A 24,508-nucleotide genomic window follows, 5' to 3' on the forward strand; every position below is an offset into this window, starting at 1 on the left:
CGTAAAGTCAGGAACTGTTGAAAAAGCTTCGTTTCAACACACTTGTGAAGAAATTTCTTACTCTGCTCACACTTGCATCACTACTATTGCTGTTACTACCATTACTATCACTATTACTGTTACTGTTACTGTTACTGTTACTTGTACTTATTTTACTACTATTAGGCTACTATCTTATTTTCCTTCAGATCTTCTGATAGTAAAAAGAGATGAGAGAAAATAGTTGGATTTAAACTTTCAAAGACTGAATATTATCTTTATGTTGACTTTAGATCGCCGTTACTTTTTTTTAATTTTCTTCTAAAAAAAACATTCTTTTTTTTTATTATATTTAGTTTGAATTTATTTATACTTAAACAATAAAAATTAAAATAATTTTCTTCGGTTAATAAAAATAATTTTGTTTTCCATTAAAATTTTTATAAAATAACTTTCTTCATTTAAAATACAAATCGAGAAGAAAATTACTTATATTATTGGTCAAAAAAAAATTTTAGATTTTTATTATGATTAAAATAAAAAATCATTTGTTCTAGATATAGAATTATGTTGAAAAAATAAAGAAAATCAATTTAAATTTAAGGAAAAATTATTGGATTGATCTGTAAAAATTAAAAACTGTCTTTTTTCCAAATTTTATTCAAAAGCTTCTTCACTGATGTATTTATTTAATAATAATTATGTACCGAGCATCAATCTGTCAATATTCAGGGTCATGTTCGGTAAACATCAGGGTCAAAATGAAAGTTGTCTGTGTATTGTAGCCGGTTAGTTGCGGTTAAGTACTAAATAAACAACTTCCTTCTCTATAAGTAACTGTAGCGCAAACTTACCTTGTATATCTTTAGTTCAAAGCACATACATTATATGTTTGCGTATAAAATTTAAACTTCAAGTGCAAGCCTCTAGATGCCTGGCATGCAAACAACCAATTTCGCCGTACATTAATATTGATATTAATACAATTTTGTTTCTGAAGATGTTTGAGTATGGAGCATCAATTAATAATTTATTCTTTTGAGTTTTATTAAATCAATAGTCTTTATATTTGCCGCTCACATTATTGTACTTTATAACATACGATATATTTGATCTAGCTAAATATACGTATTCAGTGCTGCACTAATTTAATAGCTGTAATCCTTTCGCATAGACTTTGAGCGATGGTATGTCGATAATTATGATTATTATTAATCATAAGAGTAACGTATGTAAATTGAGTAAAATAACGTTGGGAGTAAATAGAGGTCCCGAGTTAGCGAATATATTGATGCTCTATAATCTACTCTATGATATGGAAAAAAAAAATATATATATATACATTTATACTGAGATAAATGTATGACTATACAGCTAATATTATGCTACATTAACTTTTCCACGGATCGTTTCATTCGACCTTTAATTTATCCAATCGTTTGTTTCATCTTTACACTTGTGTGAACAGTGATTAACCAGCAAAATCCTCTGCTTCAATACGTGATACTTTATATTATGATAATTATATATTATAACTATAAATGATAATAATAATTTCGAAGAATTTATTATTATTATTATTATTATTATTATTGCTAGCAACCGTGCAGTCACTATGTGTAAATTAAAAATTAAACTATGAATAAATAAAATTTTGCTTTGTTAAATTGCACTGTACTTTTTTAACTATTGACGTGTTTAAAGAAATAAGCTCATCCCGATGTTACACTCATCAAGATCTTTCATTTGAGTACCCACATGCATTTTGTTATATTTTTCATGTATACATATATATCTAATATATATAAACAAATGAAAAATTGATGTGGGTACTCAAATGAAAGGTCTTGATGAGTCTAACATCGGCATGAGCTTATATCTTTAAAAAAGTCTCTAGTTCACAAGATACAGGGTCATTTCTTAATTATGTATCCAGAGATAGAGTACTTTCGAATACAGCCTAAGTACTTATCCCCATTTTTGTATATAATTTTTGCATATTTGCATTTTTTGCATATAATTACAGTGGTCACAAAATTTAGCTTATTCTCTTAAAAATATAGATTATTATATAATAATATTTATTATTATTATTTTTGTTTTTATAAAACATGCTAAAAAATGAATAAAGAAAAAGTAATGTTTTTTTTTTCACTTACATTGTACAAATGAAATACGAGAATAATTTATTGCACGTTCGCAAAACACTCCTCAACCGTAAAAAATATTTTACCATACAAAAGACAAGGGAACATAGAAACACGCAAGTGAAAAAAAAAAAAATAAAAATCAGAAACATATAAACGTGACGTGAGATAAAGTACAAACAACAAATAAATGACAAAAATTCTGCATAAATAAATACATATGAACAGAAATTGAAAAATGTTTTAATTATTTTCCAATTCATCCATTTCTATTTATAAATATATCTATATATAAATTTACGTATCAACAATAATTTATAATATCCTGTATTTTTATCAGTAATTTTCCGACTGAAAAACAATTCAGAGCTTTTTTGGAGCATTTATTCAACTTCTAGCATTTAACGTTAAAACAATTATCATACATAGAAATTAAAACCTATCCTTATTCTCAGAAACATTTGTAATAAAACAGAGATGAGATAACGACCATTAATTAAATCAACAAAAGCAAGTGTGAAATGATAACTTGAAAAGCATTTTGGTTATGGTTATGCTGGAAAATGTGAACGAAATCATTACCAGGCGCATAAAAAAGAAAATGACTTTCAAGCACAGTCATCATCATTAATGATTCCAAGCTCTTGTGTGGTAGGTTTTACATCTATCGTACATGTCGAGTTCTAGATCGAGAATTCGTCTCGACAAAACTGTCATAAACACGGATAAAGACTGCACTAGTGACTGGTGTGAGTTTATTGTTATACGTACATACTCCTGTCGTCTATATCTGTGGATCGTAGAAGTGACAACGATCCCTCATCATCGTAAAATGTATTTGGTGTACCACTGCATATTATCTGTGTACTTTGTCCCTTCATACATGTACTATCTATACAACTATACCATGTACGATATATTTAGGCTCTTATAAAGCAAGCTTCAAACGCATAAAAAGAGAATGAAGGAAAATGAGGAGGAATACACATAACACAGCAGAAGTTTGTTCAAATGCGCAAGTGAAGGAATAGATATCTACTGTCTACTGTTGTGATAGAGAATTGGAGGAAATAGGGGCCGTAAATGGTGACACGGAGGAGTAAAAGAGATGTTATGGGTATAGATACATCACATGCGACGCAGTTTTATCTTCAGGTTGGAAATATTCCGGTTATCCATCCATTGTCTGGAATATAACGCATGTAGAAGAAGACGGAACTGATTCGACGCTCAATGATTGTTCGTCCAACTCTTAGACAACCTTTTTTTTCTTTCTTTTAACGCTTTTATTATTTTCTGTTTTACCTTTTTATCATTTTCTATTTCTGCTTTCAATCATCGCACGATTCTGTTATACGAGAATAATAAAACGGTGATTTCGAGTTCAACATACTGTTCCATTTTATAGCAGATGGAGATGAAGGTATAATACAAGTATCTGGATCAGTATCTAGAGCTCCATGCAAGAATGAGGTAGATCATTGTATATTTGATTGGTGATTTTTCAACCGGAAGCGCAGATTTTTCGAGTACCAGGATAATTGGATTTATTCGACGGCGCTTAATTGATCAATTCCGCGTTTTATTAATCCGGTGAACGGGATAATTATTGCCGGGCAAAAAAAATTAAGAGGATTCGAGAGCTAGAGATCCGTTTTTTTTTTTTTGTTTTCTTCAATTGTTCACTTAATGAGCTTATTGAGGTCTTGCTTTGGAAATTTTTATTTTTACTTGTGATAATTGTCATTGTTAACGTGGTGAATGGGATCAGATTTTTATGTCAGGTTTTGATGAATTATTTAGTTGGGGAAAGCTAATAAGAGAAAAAGTTGATAGGTAATATTAGTTTTAAAAGACTTTTTATTGACGTTTTAATAAAATTGAGGCAAGTGATTTTGACATTTAAAAAAAAATATTTAATTTCAGTAAATTTATAGGGTATTCTTTATTATTTTAATGAAATATTATAATCAATTTGAGAATATAAAATTCTAATGAAAATTTCTTAATAAAACTTTTTTACATTTTATTTCAATTTTAAAACTATAACAATAAATTATTGTAGGTATTTTTATTTTTACAAAAATTGTTTGAAATTTTTGTTAAAAATGATATTTTATAAAGAGTAATTTTTTTTTTTTTTTTTTTTTTTTTTTAATAAATTTACACGGAAAAAAAGTAAACTGAATAGAAAAATTAAACAAAATCCGAGTGAATTTTACAGTTTACTTTTTTATTATAAATATTCAAAATAATATTATTAATAATAATAGAATATTTCATGAAAATAAATATTGAGAGTATTAATGAAACATTAAATTGTCCAGCTAATGAAGAATTAAATAGCGATAATAAGAACGGGGTAATTCACAAGCTCCGAGAGTCTAACAACGAAACTTACTGAGGGATTTGATGCTTGAGAGCTAGCACAAGAGAATATTCAACGTATATAGGTATAGATACATAGCAACATAAATACGCTAAGAATCTATGTAAGACGGGTATGATTGTACGTAATTGAAACTACTGGTAAAACGATTTTACCCTCGGTGATCCTCTGTAAGCCTTGGCGTATCGGAGAAATTATTGAATGAATACGGTGATATCGTTCAGTAATAATACCCTCAAGCAGTTATGTGTCTTAGTTAGATCCTAAGAACGTAAAGGGCGACGCTGAGATATGTCCCATAGAATGTGGTAATTGCCACGACCTGGGTTCCCTTTATTACGTCGTAAACTATTCTGTAAATCGATTTATTCTCACTATTACGTTTTCTCTTTAATATATATTTATATTTAAACATATAAATTCGAAATATTTAATTAAATTATTTTTTTTTACTATTAATAAAAATATTAATAATAACAATAATGTCAAAGACTAAATCCCAGTTAAATTTTTTAGGGAGCTCATTTTAATCTTTGCTTCTTTCTCTTTTTCGCAGTATAAAATTATATATGTATTCATTCGTACACTTAGTGAAATATAGGTGACTTTTTGTACGACAATGATGTAAAAGGTAATTTATCATTCGCATGAACGGTCTGACAGTTCCATCTGTTAATTTTTTTCCGTCTTATTTTCTTTTATTAAAATATAAAAGAGGCTTTTGATTAGTTCGAATCAAATATTCATTTCAAATCCTCCTATTTGTGTAATACTCTATACTTTACTTTCATAAAATAAATTAAATTTGTGTAAATTTTATCGAACAATGTAATCAAAGTGCAGTGTAAATTTAGTTTTTAATAACGTTGATGAAGAGAGAGAGAGAGAGAGAGAGAGATCAAGTGTATAGAATAAAATAATTCAAGAGAATTTGAATAAACGTAAAAGTATAACTAAAAATATTGAGTTTTATTTAATACTAAAAAAAATTTTTTTATTTACTCGAGCTTTTTGCGCTTTTATGCTTTATAAAAATAAAAATTTATCAAATCTCGGTATTTGACAAAGCATAAAAACCTGTGATATTTAAAAACTAAATTGCCTTGCTGCAAAATTTTGGTAAAATATTTGAGCGTATTTGTGTATTTAAATATTTTATACTTTATACATGTTTAATAACAGCCATCATTCACTCAATCGAGCGAAAAATGTTCAATAATAAAATATTCAAAAGTTTGTACAAATTTTTTAATTTTGCAATTAGTGTTTTAAACGTCAAAATAAATATAACTGATTGCTATCGTAAATTTTATTAGAAAAGAAAAATAAAATTGTCGAGTAGAGTAATGTCCTCGTAAAATAACTAAAAAACAATTGTCCTATAAATAAAGGTCACTGCTCCAGTATTTTATCAGCCGATATTTCTGCGTTCGGCAGTGAAATTTGATAATTTATAAAACGATATTTTAGTATAAATACCAGCTAAATGTTCGGCATGATTAATTTACCGTACAAAACTAAATAAATTATTACATTTTATAATTAACAATTATTGAGCTCCAGAGGTTAAGAAATTACAGAACACTCTAGTGCAATCAGGCCAACCAATTAGCGTTAGTTTTAGGTAAATGAACGTTTAAAAACTGACCCTGGCTATAAAATTATTGGTACCACTGAACAAACACTTTATTTGTCATTTTAAAATATACACCCTAATAAAATAAATTGCTCAATTAGCTAGATATTTTATAAATAATAAAAAGGCGCTTTCATTCCGCTGCAATGGCTTGATTAGCCTAATAAATTCACGCTAAGAACCAACCGGCTGATAAAGTTAATCATCACGAGTTACGGCCTCGGCTATAAGACTTTACCCGTTGAAACTTAAGTATCCATTAATCTTTTAATTTTTTAAAAAATCATCCCTCTGCATTCTCGTCCAGCAAAACCTTTTAGCCGACAAAATTAAAAATACTTCTTTATTTTTTTTTTTTAATTACCTTCAATAACGAAATGAGTAGACCTTAATAGTTTTAATAAATAACGAGTGGTGAAAGTTTACAAAAATGAAGATTCTTTGTGCACTTCATAAGAATGAGTATACAGATATTTGGATATTAATAGCGGGCTTAGTATGAGACAGTAGTTAAAAAAAAAAAAATAATAATAATAATAATAATAAAGAAAATAAAAGCACGGTCTGGCGCTTTACGAGACAAGACAAGGGAGAAGCAAAGACAGTCGAGAGTGGAGTTAGAGAGCGCAATACAAGGGTGGTCTAAAGAGGCGTTCGTCGGTTTAAATTAAGGGGGGCTTCTGCAGAAAGAAAATAGATAAGAGAAATAGTAGGAGTTGGAGGAGGAAAGGAAGGAGCAGAGAAGAAGATGAAAGGACAAGGGAGAGGGAGTGAGACTGGCGAGCTGCCAAACGTCCTGCCCTACGAAAATCCCGACAACTAATAATAAAACGAGTCTCCTGCTCCCACTCTGGTACTCTATTGTAAATTCACAACGATTTAGTTTAACGACCTGGCCAACGGTGTGAAGAGAATTAAAAATATCTAAAGTACCCCCTGGTGAATTGTTTAGTGTGGCTATTGTTTCGTTGACATTATTTCTGTAATAAAACCACTGTTTTTACTGATACCATTCAGTAATAGTCACTCTTTATTTTTTTTTTTTGGTGCAATAAATTTTTGATATCTCGTTCGTGGTTATTCTGTTTGACCTTTTTAACGCTGTTGATTTTTTTTGTAGTTAAATTTTAAGGCTAGTTTATAAGTTAAACTGTTGATTTTTACAAGGTCTATTTCATAAATATTTTTGATAAATAAAAATATCTAATTTAATCAACAATTTTAAATGTAAATTATTTAATTAAATATTTAAAACTATAATTTAAGATTCCACAAGATATTTTTTTGATGTGACCATATTAGAAAATTTAGTGTATCCATATATGGCCTGACATAAAAATTGGCCATATGTGGACTTATTAGGATACATATGGCCTAAGATGACCGTATATGTCCATGTAAATTTTTTTTCATTAAATTAGTATTGAAAATATCCGACAGATGGCGAATGATCGCTGAATCTTCTCATTGCAAGAGAGTTAAATTTATAGTCGTAAAGAGATAAAACAAAAATTATTTTTTTAATTTCCTTAAGGAGCTTTTCTGACATTGATTATTAATTTAAACAACTACGAAATGAATTTTCAATTAATTAAACATGTTAATTGAAGTACACAATCCACAAAAAAATAATTTACAGTATTTTATCATTTTTTTACTTTATACATAAATTTATTGAGTATAGATTTATTATTTAAGTAAGTATGCTAAACCCATGTTACCCAGAAAACTCAACAGATAATTTTGTTTCTTCTCAAAAAATTTATTTGGTATAACAGAAATTAAAAAAATTAAAAATAATCCAAAAAAAACCTTTTTTGTCAACCAAAAAATGTGTAATTTGATTGAATCTTAAAAATCGACTGTATTTGACGTTTTCTAAAAAAAATATAAATTCCTAAAAAATAATATTTCTATAAAATGTCTGTCCCAAGTAACTTTTGCGACGAGACTAGTTCTAATACAATTACATGGCACACATAACTTGAAATGTCTTGAGTGTCACGTACCGCGGAAGTTATAACGCATTAATGTACGTCATAAAACAATGTACAAAAGTTTATATTATCTTCTCTATTATATCCACGGAACTGTACCACTTCTCTAATAAAACGGTACACCAGACATCTCTCGGATCTTGGACTTTCGAAAGACTTTTATTTTTGTTTTTATCACTTTCAATTCATAATTTATAATAGATAATAAAGTTTTACTTTAAATCTATTAATGAACATCTTATAGAAATTTTATATGAATTTTTAATGCAAAAATAAACACCATAAATTTTTTATTATTTTTAAATCTGATTTTTACCAGACGACAAAATTATTATTGCTTTCCAAAGTAATTTAATTTTTTTGACAATAAAAAATGAAGAAACTTTTCTGTTTGTGATTTTGACATACATGTGAAATTGCCACTGGCAGAGACAGCTGAGGAATTCCTCGTATGTTGAACTGTACAAGTGCTATTGCAGTTCAGTAGACAGCAAAGTGCACTACACACACTCCAAGAAAAATTCCAATGAAGGATATTGACACTCGAGACATTTTATTTATTTATCAACTGTACGTTTTCTCTCTTTTTTTATTTTTTTCCTGGGATAAAACGAATTCGTTTTGTCACCGAGAAACTTGAGTATTTAGTTTTTGCTGTGAAACTCGAGTTTTATTAAGTAACAGCGTCTGCAAATAAACATTTTTTTTAGAGGATGTACACATGCTTTAAAGACAACTTGAAAAATATATTTGACAAAGTGTATAGCAGTTATACTTGATTAGCATCGTTAATATTAACTATTATAATTACTAGTATATTACTAGTATACATTACAGTGTAATGTACTATTATAATTAATAGTACATTACACTGCAAATTCAAGTGTTTTAAAGTGATTACACATGGGTATTTAACAAGCTGAAAATTTTAAGAGTGTTCCGCGAAAAAATTATTTATTTTTTTTTTTTTTTCAACCACTTTAATGACCATATCAGGTCATGTTTGAAAATATAGTCGTATGTTCTTGATATGGTCGATTTTTATCCTCATATCTGGACTTATCAAAAATAACCGTAATTTATGGAATAAATAACATAAATCGATCTTGAACATATCTATTTATGACTGACCTAGATAAATTAACAAGTGGCTGTCTGCAATTATAATTAATAAATCTGTTTGCAAACGTCATCGCACTTGATATTCTTGGATAAAAATTGAAATTATGACGCTTTTTATAATTTATCGTGACCTTAATAATTTTATTGATCATAACGATAATTATGAATTATGAATTTAAAGAAAAGTATTCAATTTGACTCCGGCCCTCATATTAATTCTGTATAACTCGTGTGATGAAATCTTTCACTCGTATTTAACAATAATACAATACCAATTCTCTTCCATACTATAAAACGGCGTATATTATAAATACAAGTTTGAATCCTACACTTGAATATTTCTACTGGCGTAACCACCAAGTACCACTTGTACCATATATGTACATTTGGATATATGTCTGCATATACATATATATACAGCTGAACCGAATTATCACAAGGTAGAATGTGAGACGAGTGTACGATAATTAATCCACTTCGTCGTGGATAAATACCCTGCGGCTTAAACACGAGAGCTCACTGCTGCTATTATTCTACAGCTCGCACTCTACACTCAGTTCCTATATATATACACACATCTATATATTTATATATGTATATATGGAACTATTTCTCCGAGTTGAACGAAATCGTTGCCTATTTATTTAATACACGCGTGTGGGTACTAAAGCTGATGCATACTACTTCTCTCATATGTAATAAATGTAGTATTTAATTTTCTTCTTATGTTTAATTTTAATTACTCGTATACATTCGTACAGATTAATTATCAATTACAAATCCTAGAAAATTAAACATCTACTTTATTAAAAAAAATTAATTATTTACACGTTCACTAATAAAAAAATTTTTTAGAGTTGTAAATTAATTTATTAAAAAATTTTTCAATCCATTAATTAATTTTTTTATTAACAACAATTATTAGTATTTCAATTAATCACTTTTTACATTTTAAGTTTTTATGTCTTGTAAAATGGACCAACAAGGTAACCAGACTTGTTTGGGTTACCACAGAAAAATAAACGGGCATGAGTACAGTTAAATATAAAGTTTTAGTTAGCAGTTTAGAGTAAGGACTTAGAAGAGAACACAGTTTAGTTAAATGGGCCTCGGTTAGCGACGTCTTTTTATCTCGCAACAAATATATATTGTCTAGAATCCAGAATGAGAAGAGTTTTCAGTGTACACTTTGTTTTTGTTTCAAGTCCTCATATTAAATGTTTTAATCCTTATGTCTTGAAAAATAAATTTTGTTATTATTTGCTTCAAATATTACCGCGTATGCTAACTAAAAATTCGTTTATTCAGTGGAAATATTGTTCTAATTCTTACGAAATTTCTAGAAAAAAAAATTTCTTGGAATAATTTTAAGGATTTAAATTCAGCGTTTGAAATATTTTATTGCAACAGTTAAAATATTTGTAATGTAGAAGAAAAAATTAAAAAATCAAATTTTCAATTGATTTTATAGCTCTAAATTTATGAAAAAATAATTAAAAATTTTGTACACAAGGCTAAAATTTATTTTAGGAGTCATTTGATTTAACAACATTTTTTTGATCCAAAAAAATGATTTTGAAAGAGCATAATTAAATTTGACACCGAAAAATACTATTCTTTAAAATGAGCAAAAATTTAATTTTCTTTTCAAAATTTTACATTTTTTATTTTAAAATAAGTTTCTTCATTAAAAATGCCAAAAAAAAAATTAATTCTCAAGTTTTTATTATTTTTTTTTTCTTTATAATTATCTTAACATTTGTGAGAAAAAAAAATTTATAAACTAAAAATAAAAAGATAAAAGTTTCATGAATTACATTAAAAATTTAGTAACAAATCCAAAACTGTTTTGCCAGAGTTCCAGACAAGTAATGCTCCGAATATTAAACGTCTGTATTGACAGTAGAGAAGGGTTTGGTTCTGGATTCTAGGAGTCTTACCAAAGAGTAGTAGGTATGCATGGCGACTGGACGCAATAAGTAGAGTAGAGAGCAGAGAGATAGAAGAAGTAGAAATAGAAATAAAAATAAAACGGTGGTAAAAAGCGAGAGAGATTACTGTTAAATGTGGAGGATACTGCGGGCAGCGAGCTGAGGGCCCAAGAGCGAAAGAGACGTGTACAGAAAGAAAGAAAAAGAGGAGAAAACTACCGTCACGATTCTAACGCGATCCAGTCTACCTTGCACGTAGCACTTATTGGCCGAATGCCAAGTGCACGCAATCGCCAGATTTATGGACCCTTCAATACGGACCGGGTGAGGGTGGCGGCTCTACTGTACCACTGCGGCTACTGTACCGAGAGGGAGTCCAATAGAAATAGAAAATAGGAGAGAGAGAAAGGGAATGAGAGCGACGATTTGCCTGAGGAATATCAAAGAGGAAACAATGCCACTGGGTTGCGGTTAAAAATTGTCGAATGCTTTAAAATGCTTCGGGATATATAAAAGTTAATAAAACTAAAAGAAGTTAAAAGAGGACTGAGTCGGGGCTCAAAACTAGGATACTACCAGTCTACTGGGTGGGAACTTATTTATTGGTGGCTTTCCACGCCGTACTTGATTTACCGTCTGCTCTGTGGCATAAATATTCAGTTTTTTTTATCGAATAATTATTATGAAAATAATTGTTTTTTTTTTTTTTTTTTTTTTTTTCAAATGTTAGGCTACTAATTGTCTGTAAATCTGTAGAAAATTTCTGATTAGAACTGGTATGAAAATAAGCTGCACACAGAAAGAAAAAATTTATTTAAAGTTGGTATTTTTGTGGAAAGAAATAAATTTGTTTAAAAAATTTTAAACGCTAAAAAAATATGTTTTTATACAGTTATGAAAGCGGTAGTCAATATTTATCAATTAATTCCTGCAATTCTTGATACTTTGTCAATTAAAAAAAAATAAATAAACTGTAATTACAGCAGCTCGTCATGAAGATCGCAGAAAATGAACGTTTTTAATATCACGTCAGTATACGACAGAATGTGAATTAAAAATGAAGTTAATCCTAAAAAAATGTAATTTACTTTAATTGCTAAAAATTCTTTTCAAGAACGTTAATATTTCTCTCTCACTTCAAATTAAAATTCTTCAAACTTATAATTTATTTTTTAAATTAAAAATCGCTTATAAATAAATTTCACAAAGTTCTTCTTATCAATTCAAGTTATTTTTAAAAAATAAAATCATACCTATATTAAATTTTTTTACCTTTTCAAAGCCAATCTGAACTTATTAAAAATTAATTGAATAACGATTATTATTATCATTACTACAAAAAATCTTCAAATAATTGTGGAGCAATAAAAATATTAAAATTGAAAGCTTTGGATATGAATCACAGTATTTTATTTCCATCTATATTCATAAAACTGCAGTACATATAGTGATACAATATTTGTATTGAAGTGCCGTCGTTTTTCCTTTCAAGCATCAGCGGGCCTGCAATAGTTCCAAAAAAAAAAAAAAGCGGAGAGTAAAAAAATAAAGTGAAATAAAATAACGTAATTATAATAAAAACGGCAATAAAATACATAAAAGACGTATGTTGTCGTGGAAGTGTACGAATTGGAAAATATTCAAAGAAGGAAAATTTAGTTTTCATCCCCATAAATACGTTTCGAAGGTTTTCTTTGAGTGTTCTTCTCTCATGTGTACATATGTGTTGTAGATATATGTACGTACATATATATACACATATGCAAATAAAGTAAACCGTGAATAAATAAATTGGAGTGCGCCCTTTTCCCGATTAGACGCGGGTCTGTATTTTTATTCGGTTACTCAACGCTTTTCATCACTTGGCTGAAAAATTTGGATTAAACTCCCTTATTCTCCAGTCAGAGATAGAATAGAAGATGATGCTGCAACAGCAGTAAGCAGAAGCACTGGAAGCGGAGCCAGGAGCGTCTTATTTTTCCACCGCGGATAAATTAAAGGAAAATTGAGATCCAGTGTAACCCGCCGAGCCAAATGGGTACCGGGTATGGAAAGCAAGACGGAAAGCGCATTTTCAGAATCTTTAGAGTTGACCTAAGCAGAAAATAACAAATTTAAACTCTGCTTTATTCGTAAGATTATAAAATTCACCATCTCCGTGGCCCTAGATTTCCCCAACCAGCTCTTTCGATCCGAATGGTTTATTCACAGAAAGTCTAATCGCTGTGTTATGCTTACTTGCATTCCGTTCAATCGGACAAGATGATATTCTTTGTTACTTTTTCTTGGGATTTTTTTTTTAGTTACCCAGAGAGAATAATTATTATTCAAATAAGAATTTTTCCACCTAAAAAATTTTTTTAATTTATTACTTGACAAAATAAAATTATCATCTGTTAAAAAAATTACAAAATGCGTACTTAGAAATTTTTAGAATTAATTTAACCTTTTTTGTCATTTTTATAACAAATAAAATTTTATACTTAAAAAAAATACATCAAAATTTTTTTTGTCATTTTCTAAAAGTATTGTTTTTTGATTTATTTTCTCTATAATTAATATTTAGATTAATATTTCTCTATAATAATTGATTCGTCAAGAAATCTTCAAAATTGCCATATAAAAGTTTATCAAAATAATTAATTTTATTTAATTAAATGCATTAATGTTAATAAATTATTATTTTTCAATTTTTACATTAAAATTTATCAATAAGAATTAAAAAACAAAAACTAAGAATTTCTTTAAATTTTTACTACAAACAAGATCAAAGTTAAACATTTCAAGCGTAACAGAAATTTTTAATAAACGTTAAACTAGATCTTAAAAAAAGGAAAAATATTAAAAATTTTTCTTCTTACTGTTTTACAAAAAACTTCTTTCACAAAAATAAATAACAAAAATCCAAAAAATGCTTTTACACAATCCACCTCAAATATAATAAATTTAAAAAGTTGTATTCATTTTTATCTAACAGTATATATACTTCACTGAGAATTTTTCATTAGATCCCTAAAGCCCGTGTATAAGTGAAAAGTGAAGTAGTTTTGTATGGGATGTCTGACGTTGAGTCGGTAAGAATGACAGTGAAAGACACGAGGGATAATACTTGAGCTGTGGTCAGACGTCAGACAAAAGACTGTCTGACTATTACCGCACCACTACTACTTACTACTTTTGCTGTTCTTTTTATGTTTTTCAGACAAGAAGCGAACGAATAGTTTGTTGGTCTGAGATTCTATAAGTATTACCTTGAAATCCTCAGCTTATGAAATCACCCGAGGGCTCATCTTGAGACTTTAAAAAATATTAAAAATCCCGTAAAAAAATTTATAAACTGTAATTTTTCTTTCTCGAGACAATTTTTTATTTTTATAAAAAAATCTTTTGTGATTACAAAAAATGTTTTTTTTTAAAAAAATTATCAAAATATTTTTTCTAAACAAAAAAATCAAATTTTTAAATTAGAAATTTGAAAATTTACTAACAAAGTATGATTTAAAACTAATTTGGATTTTCCAAACTTTTTTTACATTTAATACATTGAATTTACGTTTCAAACGTCCGTCTCACAATTAAAGCTTTAACTTTACTAATTCTTTCCGTGTTAATTAGTAAATATTTATAAATAAATAAATGAAAAAATAAATATTAAAACTAAAAGAGAACTAACACTAATGAATGTTTAAATTGTTGTTGAGCTAAAAAAGGTTCTCAAGTTGTTAAACGTATGTTGAAAGTGTTTGAGGATTTTCTCACTCGTTAATTACCCCCATAGTAAGACTCCCAAGTTGTGTCGTTTTCCCAGTACAGATACTTTTTATTTTATTTTCTCTAGTGGCTCTGTTTCTTATTCGTCTCCTCTCTATTTTATTTTTTATTGCTTCCTTTGACACTTAAAACATTTCCTTGAGTTTAACGAGTCTGGAAGAAGTGGACAGACAAGACGGAAATGTTTTCTGGTTTTCTTTTCTTACTTTTTTTATAATTCATTTAAAAATTTTTTCTTATTTTTTAAGTTCTTTCTTAAATAAAGAACTAATTAAAATACTTATTTATAATATTTGTTCTTTTTATTTTAGTTCATCTCTTAAATATATATTTCATTTTAATTTAATTTTTAAAGTAATAAATTTATTTCAATTTATTCTATTTGCTTTTACCCGGTTAAATATTCATTGAAATTAATGCTAAATAAATAAGCGGACCTTTATTTTCAGGGTGGATGAGAGGGAAATAAAACTAAAAAAAATAAAAACATTGACAGCGAAATTCGATAGAGCAACACCGAACGTGTACGCTTGAGTACATAAGCGAGAACGCGAGTAGTACTATTAAAATGTAAATTTGAAATACAATTTCCGTCTTTTAACATCCGGGTTGTTTTAAAGGGACGTACTTCTTGTAACCAGATTTTATCCCATTTATACTATCACTATGACAAACAAGTCACCAATTGTTTAATCGATACCGAGAAAAAATTTTTTTTATATTTAAATCAATTAATTTACTTTGAAGCTCTTAAAAATAAAAAAACTGATTATTTGTTTTATTTATTTAACGAGTAAAAAAATACACAAATTTTAAGTATTATTACTCGCGAAAAGAAAACTAGAAAATAGAATTCAAATTTTACTGTAAATAATTATAAAAAAATTTTGGGAATGAAAATTTTTTCGTAAATGGAATAAATATAAATATCTATATTAAGATGATAAAAAAAAAATTTTTTTCTTATCATCTAAAACGATTTTTCTAGATGTGGATAAAAATTATCTTTAAAACTCAGCTGTATATACTTACATACATATTACGAAGCAAAAAAAAATTCTTAGAAAGTTAAATTGCTGCTAAAACTTCAAAATTTTACTTGTCTACCTATTTTTAAAGCTTGATAACTTCGCGTTACTAATGCCAAAAGGGCGCATCTTAACATCTACGCCCTTTTGGCTGGATAACAAAAAGTTATAACACCAGTAAAAATAATGACTTTTCAACTCATTTTATTCAAAAAGAATATGGACTTGAATTAAAAAAAAAAAAAAAAAAAAAAAAAAGTAACAGGACAAAAATGAATAATTTAAACTATTAATTAACCTTTTTATTAAAATAAAATTTTGGCTTCTTGGTAATATTCGAAAGCTAATAATTTTTAAAGCGGAGTTAAAAAAAATTTTTAAATCCCCAAAAGTACTTTTTAAGATAATTAAATTAAAAAAAATCTAATGTTATTATTAAAAAAAAAAAAAATATTATTTGTTTCAGATATCCTGGATGAGAATGAAAGACATCCACATTCTGACGTCCTCATTAGTGACGTACACAGGAGACGGAAGATTTTCAGTAAAGCACCCAGAGGGAAGCGACGAGTGGCGACTAATAATCGACTATGTCCAGCCTAGGGACGCTGGACTATACGAGTGTCAAGTCAACACTGAGCCTAAACTTAAGATGGCCTTTGCGCTGAGGGTCGAAGGTAAATACGTCTCTTATTTTATTTTATTCCGATAAATCACGCCTTGAATTAAAAAAAAAATAATTAACTGAGTAGCCGAAAACAATTTACAACACTCAAAGCAAATGATCGTATCTGCCGAATGAGGTTGAATAAATAATTATAAGTTCAGTGAAACAGAGAGCTGGTGATTGACTTAATGACCGTCTTGTCAGGACAATCTGGTACAATTGAGAATCGAGTGTTGCATCGGTAGATTGAGGATGTTACACCTTGACTAACACGCTGATTAATTCAGTTGCGAAGTAAAGCCTCAGCTTGACTTTCTCCCGTCTCTATCTCTGATACTGAGGTACATCTCACCCTATATAAGCTCTCAGTCCGTGATTGTCCCCGCAATTGTTCCCTCTGTGAAGCCGAGGTTTGAATTCTCCCGAACAGCGGCATCCCTTGTATTGATGCCTTGAGTAGATCTGAGAAACTCTCTCGGTTTTCTCGAGCAGCGAACAACTTATCTGGTTCTCGAAAGCGAGAGAGCCAGAGACTATCAATATTTGCCAGTGATATCTACCGCACTTTGTACTTGCCAAGTAATCTCTATTACAAGTCAAAAACAACTAAACCATCGATTTAATTAATTACACGCTATCATTGCATTGCCCTTTATGCTTTTACTTAAGATTATTGTCTTACTCGGAAATAATGTTACACTTTACTTTAAAAAATTAAATTTTTTTATTTTATTTTATGAATTAAATTTTTAAAATATATCTTTTCTCTGTTTTTCTGTCTCCTATCTCCTCTACCACATTAAGAGACTTCGCTCCCTGATGTCAAGTCAAACGCGGTGCGACGGAAATTTGAATCAGGTTAGATCTTTTTTTAAGAAAAAATTTTATTGTTTTTATTTTTTGTCACTGATATTCATTAAAAAGAAGTAAAAAAAAAAATATCGATAATTCTGAAAGTATGAAAATTCTTTCTTTCAAAAAATTAAAAAAAAAATTTTGTTTCACGGCCACCTGAATTTTTTTAGATAAAAAATTGAAAAATCAACATTTTTAAACAAAATATACATAAAAATTTGTGGAAATAAATTTTATAATCAGTTTTAAAGCTTTTAGTGTTAACAAAAAAATTTTTTTTTAATTACTTTATGTTTGAACTTAAAAAAAAATATCTAATTGTTTGAAAAAAATTTTAAGTATAATTTTTATAGACCGCGAAACTAAGCAATTGAACCAACAGATTTTTTTTTATTGAATCATTGTTGATAATATTTTTTTTATTCCCCGTCAAAACGAGAAAAAAAAATAAAATATCAAAATATTAAGTTAATGTGAGACAGTTTATTTCCACTTATTCAAAAAAATCGTCGAATATGTGAAGCATGAATAACGAGGACGGAAAGTCGCTGAATGAGCGATACGATTCAACGACGTGAATCAGAGCAGAGAACGTCTGATAAATCGTCCTCGGTGGTCATCCGAAAGATCGATAACTTCCGGGTACAGATTTATTTAAAATCAACTTTAAACCTTAAATTTTAAATAAAATAAAAAAACTCAATTTCATTGTATTTTTTCCGATAAATCGCGACTTGAGAAATCGCGAGTCACCTCGCATGCATTTAAAGCGATGTGACGACTTTACGGATGAGATGCTTAGCTTCTAAAAGTTCTTTCACTATACCTCCGACCGTCGTCTTTATATTGAGAATGAGTGACTGACCATTGATCCGCTTGTTCTACTCAAGTCGCCTGAAATAGTTTTGTTTATATTTTTTTTCTGTTTAAATTTTAAAATATTTAAATTCATGAATTTATTTTTATGTTTCAGCGGCCCAGGCGACTATACTCGGGGCCGAAGACGTCTACGTAAAAAAAGGAAGCACAATTAGTCTTACGTGCAAAGTTAACGTCCAAAGTACCCCGCCAAGCAGTGTTACGTGGCATCATGGTAGCGCTGTCGTTGATTTTGACAGTCCAAGGTATTATTTCTTTCTTACTTCAATAATTATGCTCATTTTTTATCTTGCTAAAATTATAAAAAAAATAAAATGATTAAATTATTATAAAAATAATTCGACAATTATAAAGTTAAAAAATAATGGTTGCCAATTTATTTCTTACAAAAATCACGAAGATTGTCAGTTCTTCTGATTTATTAATATTATCACATTTATATATTTACATTGTATTTAAAAAAATGTGCTTCATTTACTTTGAAAGTTTTCTTGCAGAAATTTGTTGACAAAAAAAAACGAAGTTAAACTTTGAAAGTAAAATAAGGAAGAGTTTTTGAAAAAATTTTACTTTTAACTATTTTATTTTTTGCATGCTCGGAAAATAAAAATTATTTGATTAAAGGAATGAATTTTGTTCTGAATTTATATTTTACTTGGAATTATTCGGTTCTAATTAATTCAGAAAATTTACTCGCGAATAATGAAAATAAAAAAATGAGAAAGAAAATTTTCTACTCAGGAATTTTAACAATTTATTATTTTTAAACAAAATTACCAAAATTTCATTTTAATTTTTTAGTTTTTCAAATAAATAATTTTTTTTTGGGTCGGGAATATTTTTTTTTTGAATTAAATAATTAAATTTTATTTAGCTCGTCAATATTTCTATTTTTATTTTTAACAATTAAAAAATTAATTTTGAGTAAAATTTATTATTTAGAAATAAAATTTAGGTAAATTTTTTTTTTTTGAGTATTTAATTTTAATAAAAATAAAAAAATTATGAGTGTGATTGTGAATCTGTGAGAATGCATAAACTCTAAAATTCGTGAATAAATAAAATAATTTTCTATACCATTAATAATTTCCATTTTGGTCTGAAATAAAAATAAAAGTAAGAATGAGTAAAAAAACGAAGGTAGACACGAAGGTGTGTTTGATAACCAGCGTTCACCATAGGGGCGGCGTCTCCCTGGAAACGGAGAAGACGGAGAGCGGCACGACGAGCAAACTGCTGGTGACGCAGGCGAGATCAAGCGACAGCGGAAATTACACCTGCATCCCCAGCAACGCAAACCCTGCGAGCGTAATGGTCCACGTTCTAAACGGTAAGTGGTTCTTTATGCTACCCGTAACCCACCTGTCACTCTCAGCGCCGGACATTAGTTCCTACAATATGGACAGTCGCTGTTCCACTTCAGCCTTCATACCGCTCGCTTTTTTTTTCTCTTTCCTAATTTATTCCCCAGGACAAACATGACCTGACTAACGGATGCTGTCCTAGTCACTTTAAATTTTCTTCAGATTTACTTAACATTTCAAATAAATGTACAAAAAAAGATAAATTTCAACCGCGGAAAAATTTATTTTTCTAATTTTTTTTTTCGAGCAGAAAAAATTAACATCTCAAGGAAATTTTCTTGTTTAGGAAAAATTATTGACCGGTAATCGTGATTTAATTAAATAGAACGTCTATAAAAAAATAAAACGTAAAAATATTTTTGTTATGCATCTTAAAATTAATTAATAACATTTTTGAGGAAATTTCTGAAAAATTTACTTATTAAATAATTAAATAATTACTAACATTTTATCAAGAAAATTTTATCTCATTTTGTTTCGATAAATTTTTGCCTGACAATTAAAGCGCAGAACTGCTTGCCTCAAAAAAATTTAGATTCTTGCTCTGAAAAATTTTTTATCAAGTGCAAATAAATTTTTTTGTCTTTAAATAAATTAAACACTAAAATGTTAATTAATGGCCCGTTAATTAACGAAGAAATTTTTCAAAAAAAATATTATATATAATTTATTGATTCTTATATAAAAATCTTGATATATCCAAATAAAAAATTTTTTTTTACGAATAAGTACTTCAAATTCATCTTCTTAAAAAAATCCTCCCTGTTTTCCCCAGAATCCCGCCGATTTTTCAACGAAAAAACCTAGAAAAGCTTTTTAAAATAATGACCCGTAACTTTTAAAAATATTCAGATCATTGGTCGCATTGAAAAATGTAGTATTAAATTTCTACCGGTGAGTAAACACGATTGCCTGAGCATTTGTCATCTGTTAGCTCGGGAAAATACATTTGAGCTGAACAATTGAAATAAATTTTGCTGGCGTGCTATTTTGAAATAATAATAGTAAATACCACTGAATAACGCTTTATGTAATCCAACAATAGTTTCAGATTTCAACAAATGAAATTTCGAGTCACCTGCACACAGGTGCATTGACAAATAGAGACTAGAACAGAGGGAAGTGTGAAAATAGTAATCCAGAATGAATCAATGAACGAATGAATGAAAATTAACGTAATATATACACAGTACACGGCTGCATAATAAATTAATGTTGATTGTATTGTGTAAGTCCAAGAGCTCACCGTGTACAGGATAGTAAAGTATCGTGGTGTGTTTGCTAGAAAGAGACGAGGGAGTGTCACCACATTTCCCGGTCATCGACGTTATTTGAAACATGGCTGATTACACTGGAGAATTCACCACAAATTTCAATTATTTAGTGATAAACCTATCCTACATATCTCACCCTATCCCTCCCCCTGCCCTTTATACCCCCACTGACAGTACGTGCGATTCACCGGGGAAGTCGTGGTCAACCGGGCATCCGGTCACGGCGTTCACGATCTGCCTCCACTGCCACTATCGCCCTCTATTTAGCCTCCCATATTACAACTTATTTTATTTTCGGATATTTTATTTATAGTTCGAGTTATCCATGCACTCGCTATACGCAAATTAATTGCCTCGGGACGATCCTCTTTTATGTTTCTATTGGCTAGTAAATATTCATTTTTTTAATTACTCGCGGTACTCCCGCACTGATAATAATTACTGTAGTATTTTGCAATAAAGAATGGATATTTTTGTTCATTTAGCGATAGCTTGGCTTTAAATTTTGATTTTTATCACCAAATGAAAATTTTTAAAATTTTCTCTACTCACATTATAGCACGATAAATATAAACTGTAATAAATAATAGTCGATTTGTAATAAGTAATGATCAACTGCTAAAAATTACCATTTCAAACAGTAAAGTCGTGATTTTAATCATTACTATGTCATATTTATCATTTAAATGCTACAATTTATTTTTTACATGGAAGAAAATACTATTTCAAACCCTAAAAATGATCGCATAATATGTAAAAAGTATAAAATACAGTTACTAAATTTTTTGAAGCGTATTAATCATTTTTTTTTTTTTTTAATAAGTTTAATAAACTTCGGGTTAAAGAAAGAGAAAAAAAAATTAATGAGCAATATTATTACCCGGAAAAATTGAAATTATAAAGTCATAAAGTTATTAGCATACAATCCTCAGAGGAAAACTGAGAAAGTGAATAAATTAAATAATTTTTTATTTAAAAGCGAATTTTACATATATTAAATTAAAACTTCAGCATATATGTTAATGCAACGGATGAAAGAATCTTGAACTTAAGGAAAAATGAATTTTTTTCTTATTAAAAGATGTAAATTTAAAAATTTTGTAAAAAAAAAATATAGATTAACTTTAATATTAATCGTCATTTAAAGATATTTTATTCAAATAATTATTACATTAGAAATTTTTTTTAAATTTTATAGCAATGGAATTAATAATAAAAAGAACAAAATAATAAAATGATTGTTCCGGGTTTTAATCATTCAACAAAAAATAAACATGACTGAGCTTCGAGTCTGAGAAGAACGAACCATTAAAGAGAACCGACAAAAACATTGTAATTTTTTATAAATTGAATATTACATTAACAAACTCGCACGATCGGTAAACTAACGAGATACTAAATTATCCATGACGTTTTCCTTTTAGCAATAGATCAAAAGCTTTCTCCTGATGCTTCGAGTCCTACACCCACTAACGCCACCACCAACGGCAATGCCTTTACAACATGTAGATATATATAATTTCTATTACATTTCCCATACACACATATATTCCATAAAAGCTAGTAGAGTCTAGTTAACGAGCTCCAGGTGTGCGTCAATCTCGAGATTGTCAAAGTTCTTAACGAGGTGTCACGTTACTTGATCAACTGCCACATCATTTTACAATTTCTGGCTCCGATATTTTATTTTTTCTGGTTATTTATTTAAAAACAAAAATTCTATTAAATGATTTTTAATTCTAATTACAAAATGATAAAACTAATTATTTCAACAGTGGGAAATTTCACGATCTTAAATTACGATGAATAACTTAAAAAGTTTCGTATTTCAATTTAAGATCAAAAATCTTTTATTAAATCAAGAGACCTCTGAAATAAATTTTAGTCAAATTTCCAAATTTTAAAATTACTTTTTCATAAATTTAGAGCTTTAAAATTAAATAAAAATTTTATTTTTTAATTTTTTCTTCTAAATTATAATTATATGAACTGTTAAAATAAAAGATTTCAAACGCTGAATTTAAATACATGCGCAGTATCTTTTTTTTTTTTGGATGGACAATGGCGCGAAAGATTCAAAAGTATTTGTATTTTATTTTAATTAATTTTATTCCAAATCTTTTTATAAATTTCTGAGTGATAAAAAGAAATAAAAATACTTAAAAAAAAAAAAACCAAGTTCTATTAAAAGCGCAATAAATTCTTCCAGCCTTTAAACAACACCAATGAGCTGTAAAAACTATCGCGATAATTTTGTCGGATAATAAGCCGTTAAATATTTAATCCTTACACGAGATAAATTTAAACCCCAATAAAAAAAAAAAAAAATGCATATAAATTATTTTTTTAATCTTGGAAAAATTTTATTTACTGAAAAAAATGTTTTTAACTTAAAAATAATTTACAAGAAAATTAAAAAATGTATAATTTTGTTGCAGGTGAACACCCAGCAGCAATGCAACACGGCGGAAGTTGTCGATTAACCCCAACTATATTAATGGCCTTGCTCACACTTTTTACTGCAAACTTACTCAGATGAGCTAATATCCTGGACATCTATAGGCCTAATTATAAATAAATACATTAATTAGGTAATTAATTAAATAATAATAACAATATTATTAATAAGAAAAAACCCGCGATAATCTATTAAAGCAAACTATAAATATTTAAATAAAAGCAAACACGAGTGAATTTATACAACATTAACAATATTATAGCCTTCGGGTGTTTAGTTTATTCATCGTTGTGAGTGCAATATGTGCACGTGTACATTATATATCGAAAACATTCAAGACCGGTGTTTGTTCATCCCGTTTATTCGGTTTATTATTTACCGTCAATACAAGATAACATTAAACTGAATTAAATAAAACTCAAAGCGTAATTGTAATTAAATGTCGTTTTAATAAATAAATTATTCTATTGTTGTTCGAGTGGATCTGATATTCGATGTTGAATGCTGGACGATTTAATACATAAGTCTTATTGTAAATTTGGTAAGTTATCAGTAGACCTAATTAATTATTGTTTGTCAAAGTTATTGAATCAATGATGTGGAAAATACATATTACGTGTATGTATTCAAACTTTTAAATATAGAAATATTTAGAGTACGGTAATGATATAAAGTGTGTTATTTTTATATTTTATTTATCGTAGATATTTTATTATTAATTCATTGCAAAAGTTTTAAATTAACATTTTTATTATTAATCGCTTTGATGTTATAAATTTTATTGATTCAGTGCATGCGAAATTTTTTTAGATAGCAAAATTTTTTATGTGTAAATTTTGTAATATTGTCGGTTAATCATTTAGAAAAGTGTCAAATGGGTATTCTTATAAATTTTTTTAAGTGAAATTTCTTTTTCAATTAATAATTACTAAATTTAATAATTTTAATTCTTTTTTTAAAAATTTTTGGAAAAATCACACTAAATTTTTATTTAACTTTTTTTTTTTAATT

General features: G+C 28.2%; 1 protein-coding gene across 1 annotated transcript in view; it reads left to right on the forward strand.

Moving 5' to 3' along the window:
• The window catches only part of LOC141534499 (netrin receptor DCC), a 101,589-nt gene extending 77,348 nt beyond the window's left edge, over positions 1-24,241 (forward strand). Inside the window, exons 4-8 of the mRNA XM_074253882.1 lie at positions 16,467-16,677; positions 17,472-17,525; positions 18,496-18,646; positions 19,571-19,731; positions 23,478-24,241. Of these exons, the coding sequence (XP_074109983.1) occupies positions 16,467-16,677; positions 17,472-17,525; positions 18,496-18,646; positions 19,571-19,731; positions 23,478-23,578 (678 nt within the window). The 3' untranslated portion in view covers positions 23,579-24,241. The remainder of the gene's footprint in view (positions 1-16,466; positions 16,678-17,471; positions 17,526-18,495; positions 18,647-19,570; positions 19,732-23,477) is intronic.
• Positions 24,242-24,508: the final 267 nt, after the last annotated feature.

Source organism: Cotesia typhae, unplaced genomic scaffold (genome assembly GCF_013202065.1).
Source record: "Cotesia typhae breed Kobodo isofemale line unplaced genomic scaffold, CoteBio_Ctyphae scaffold_13, whole genome shotgun sequence".
In the NCBI taxonomy this organism is placed as follows: domain Eukaryota; kingdom Metazoa; phylum Arthropoda; class Insecta; order Hymenoptera; family Braconidae; genus Cotesia; species Cotesia typhae.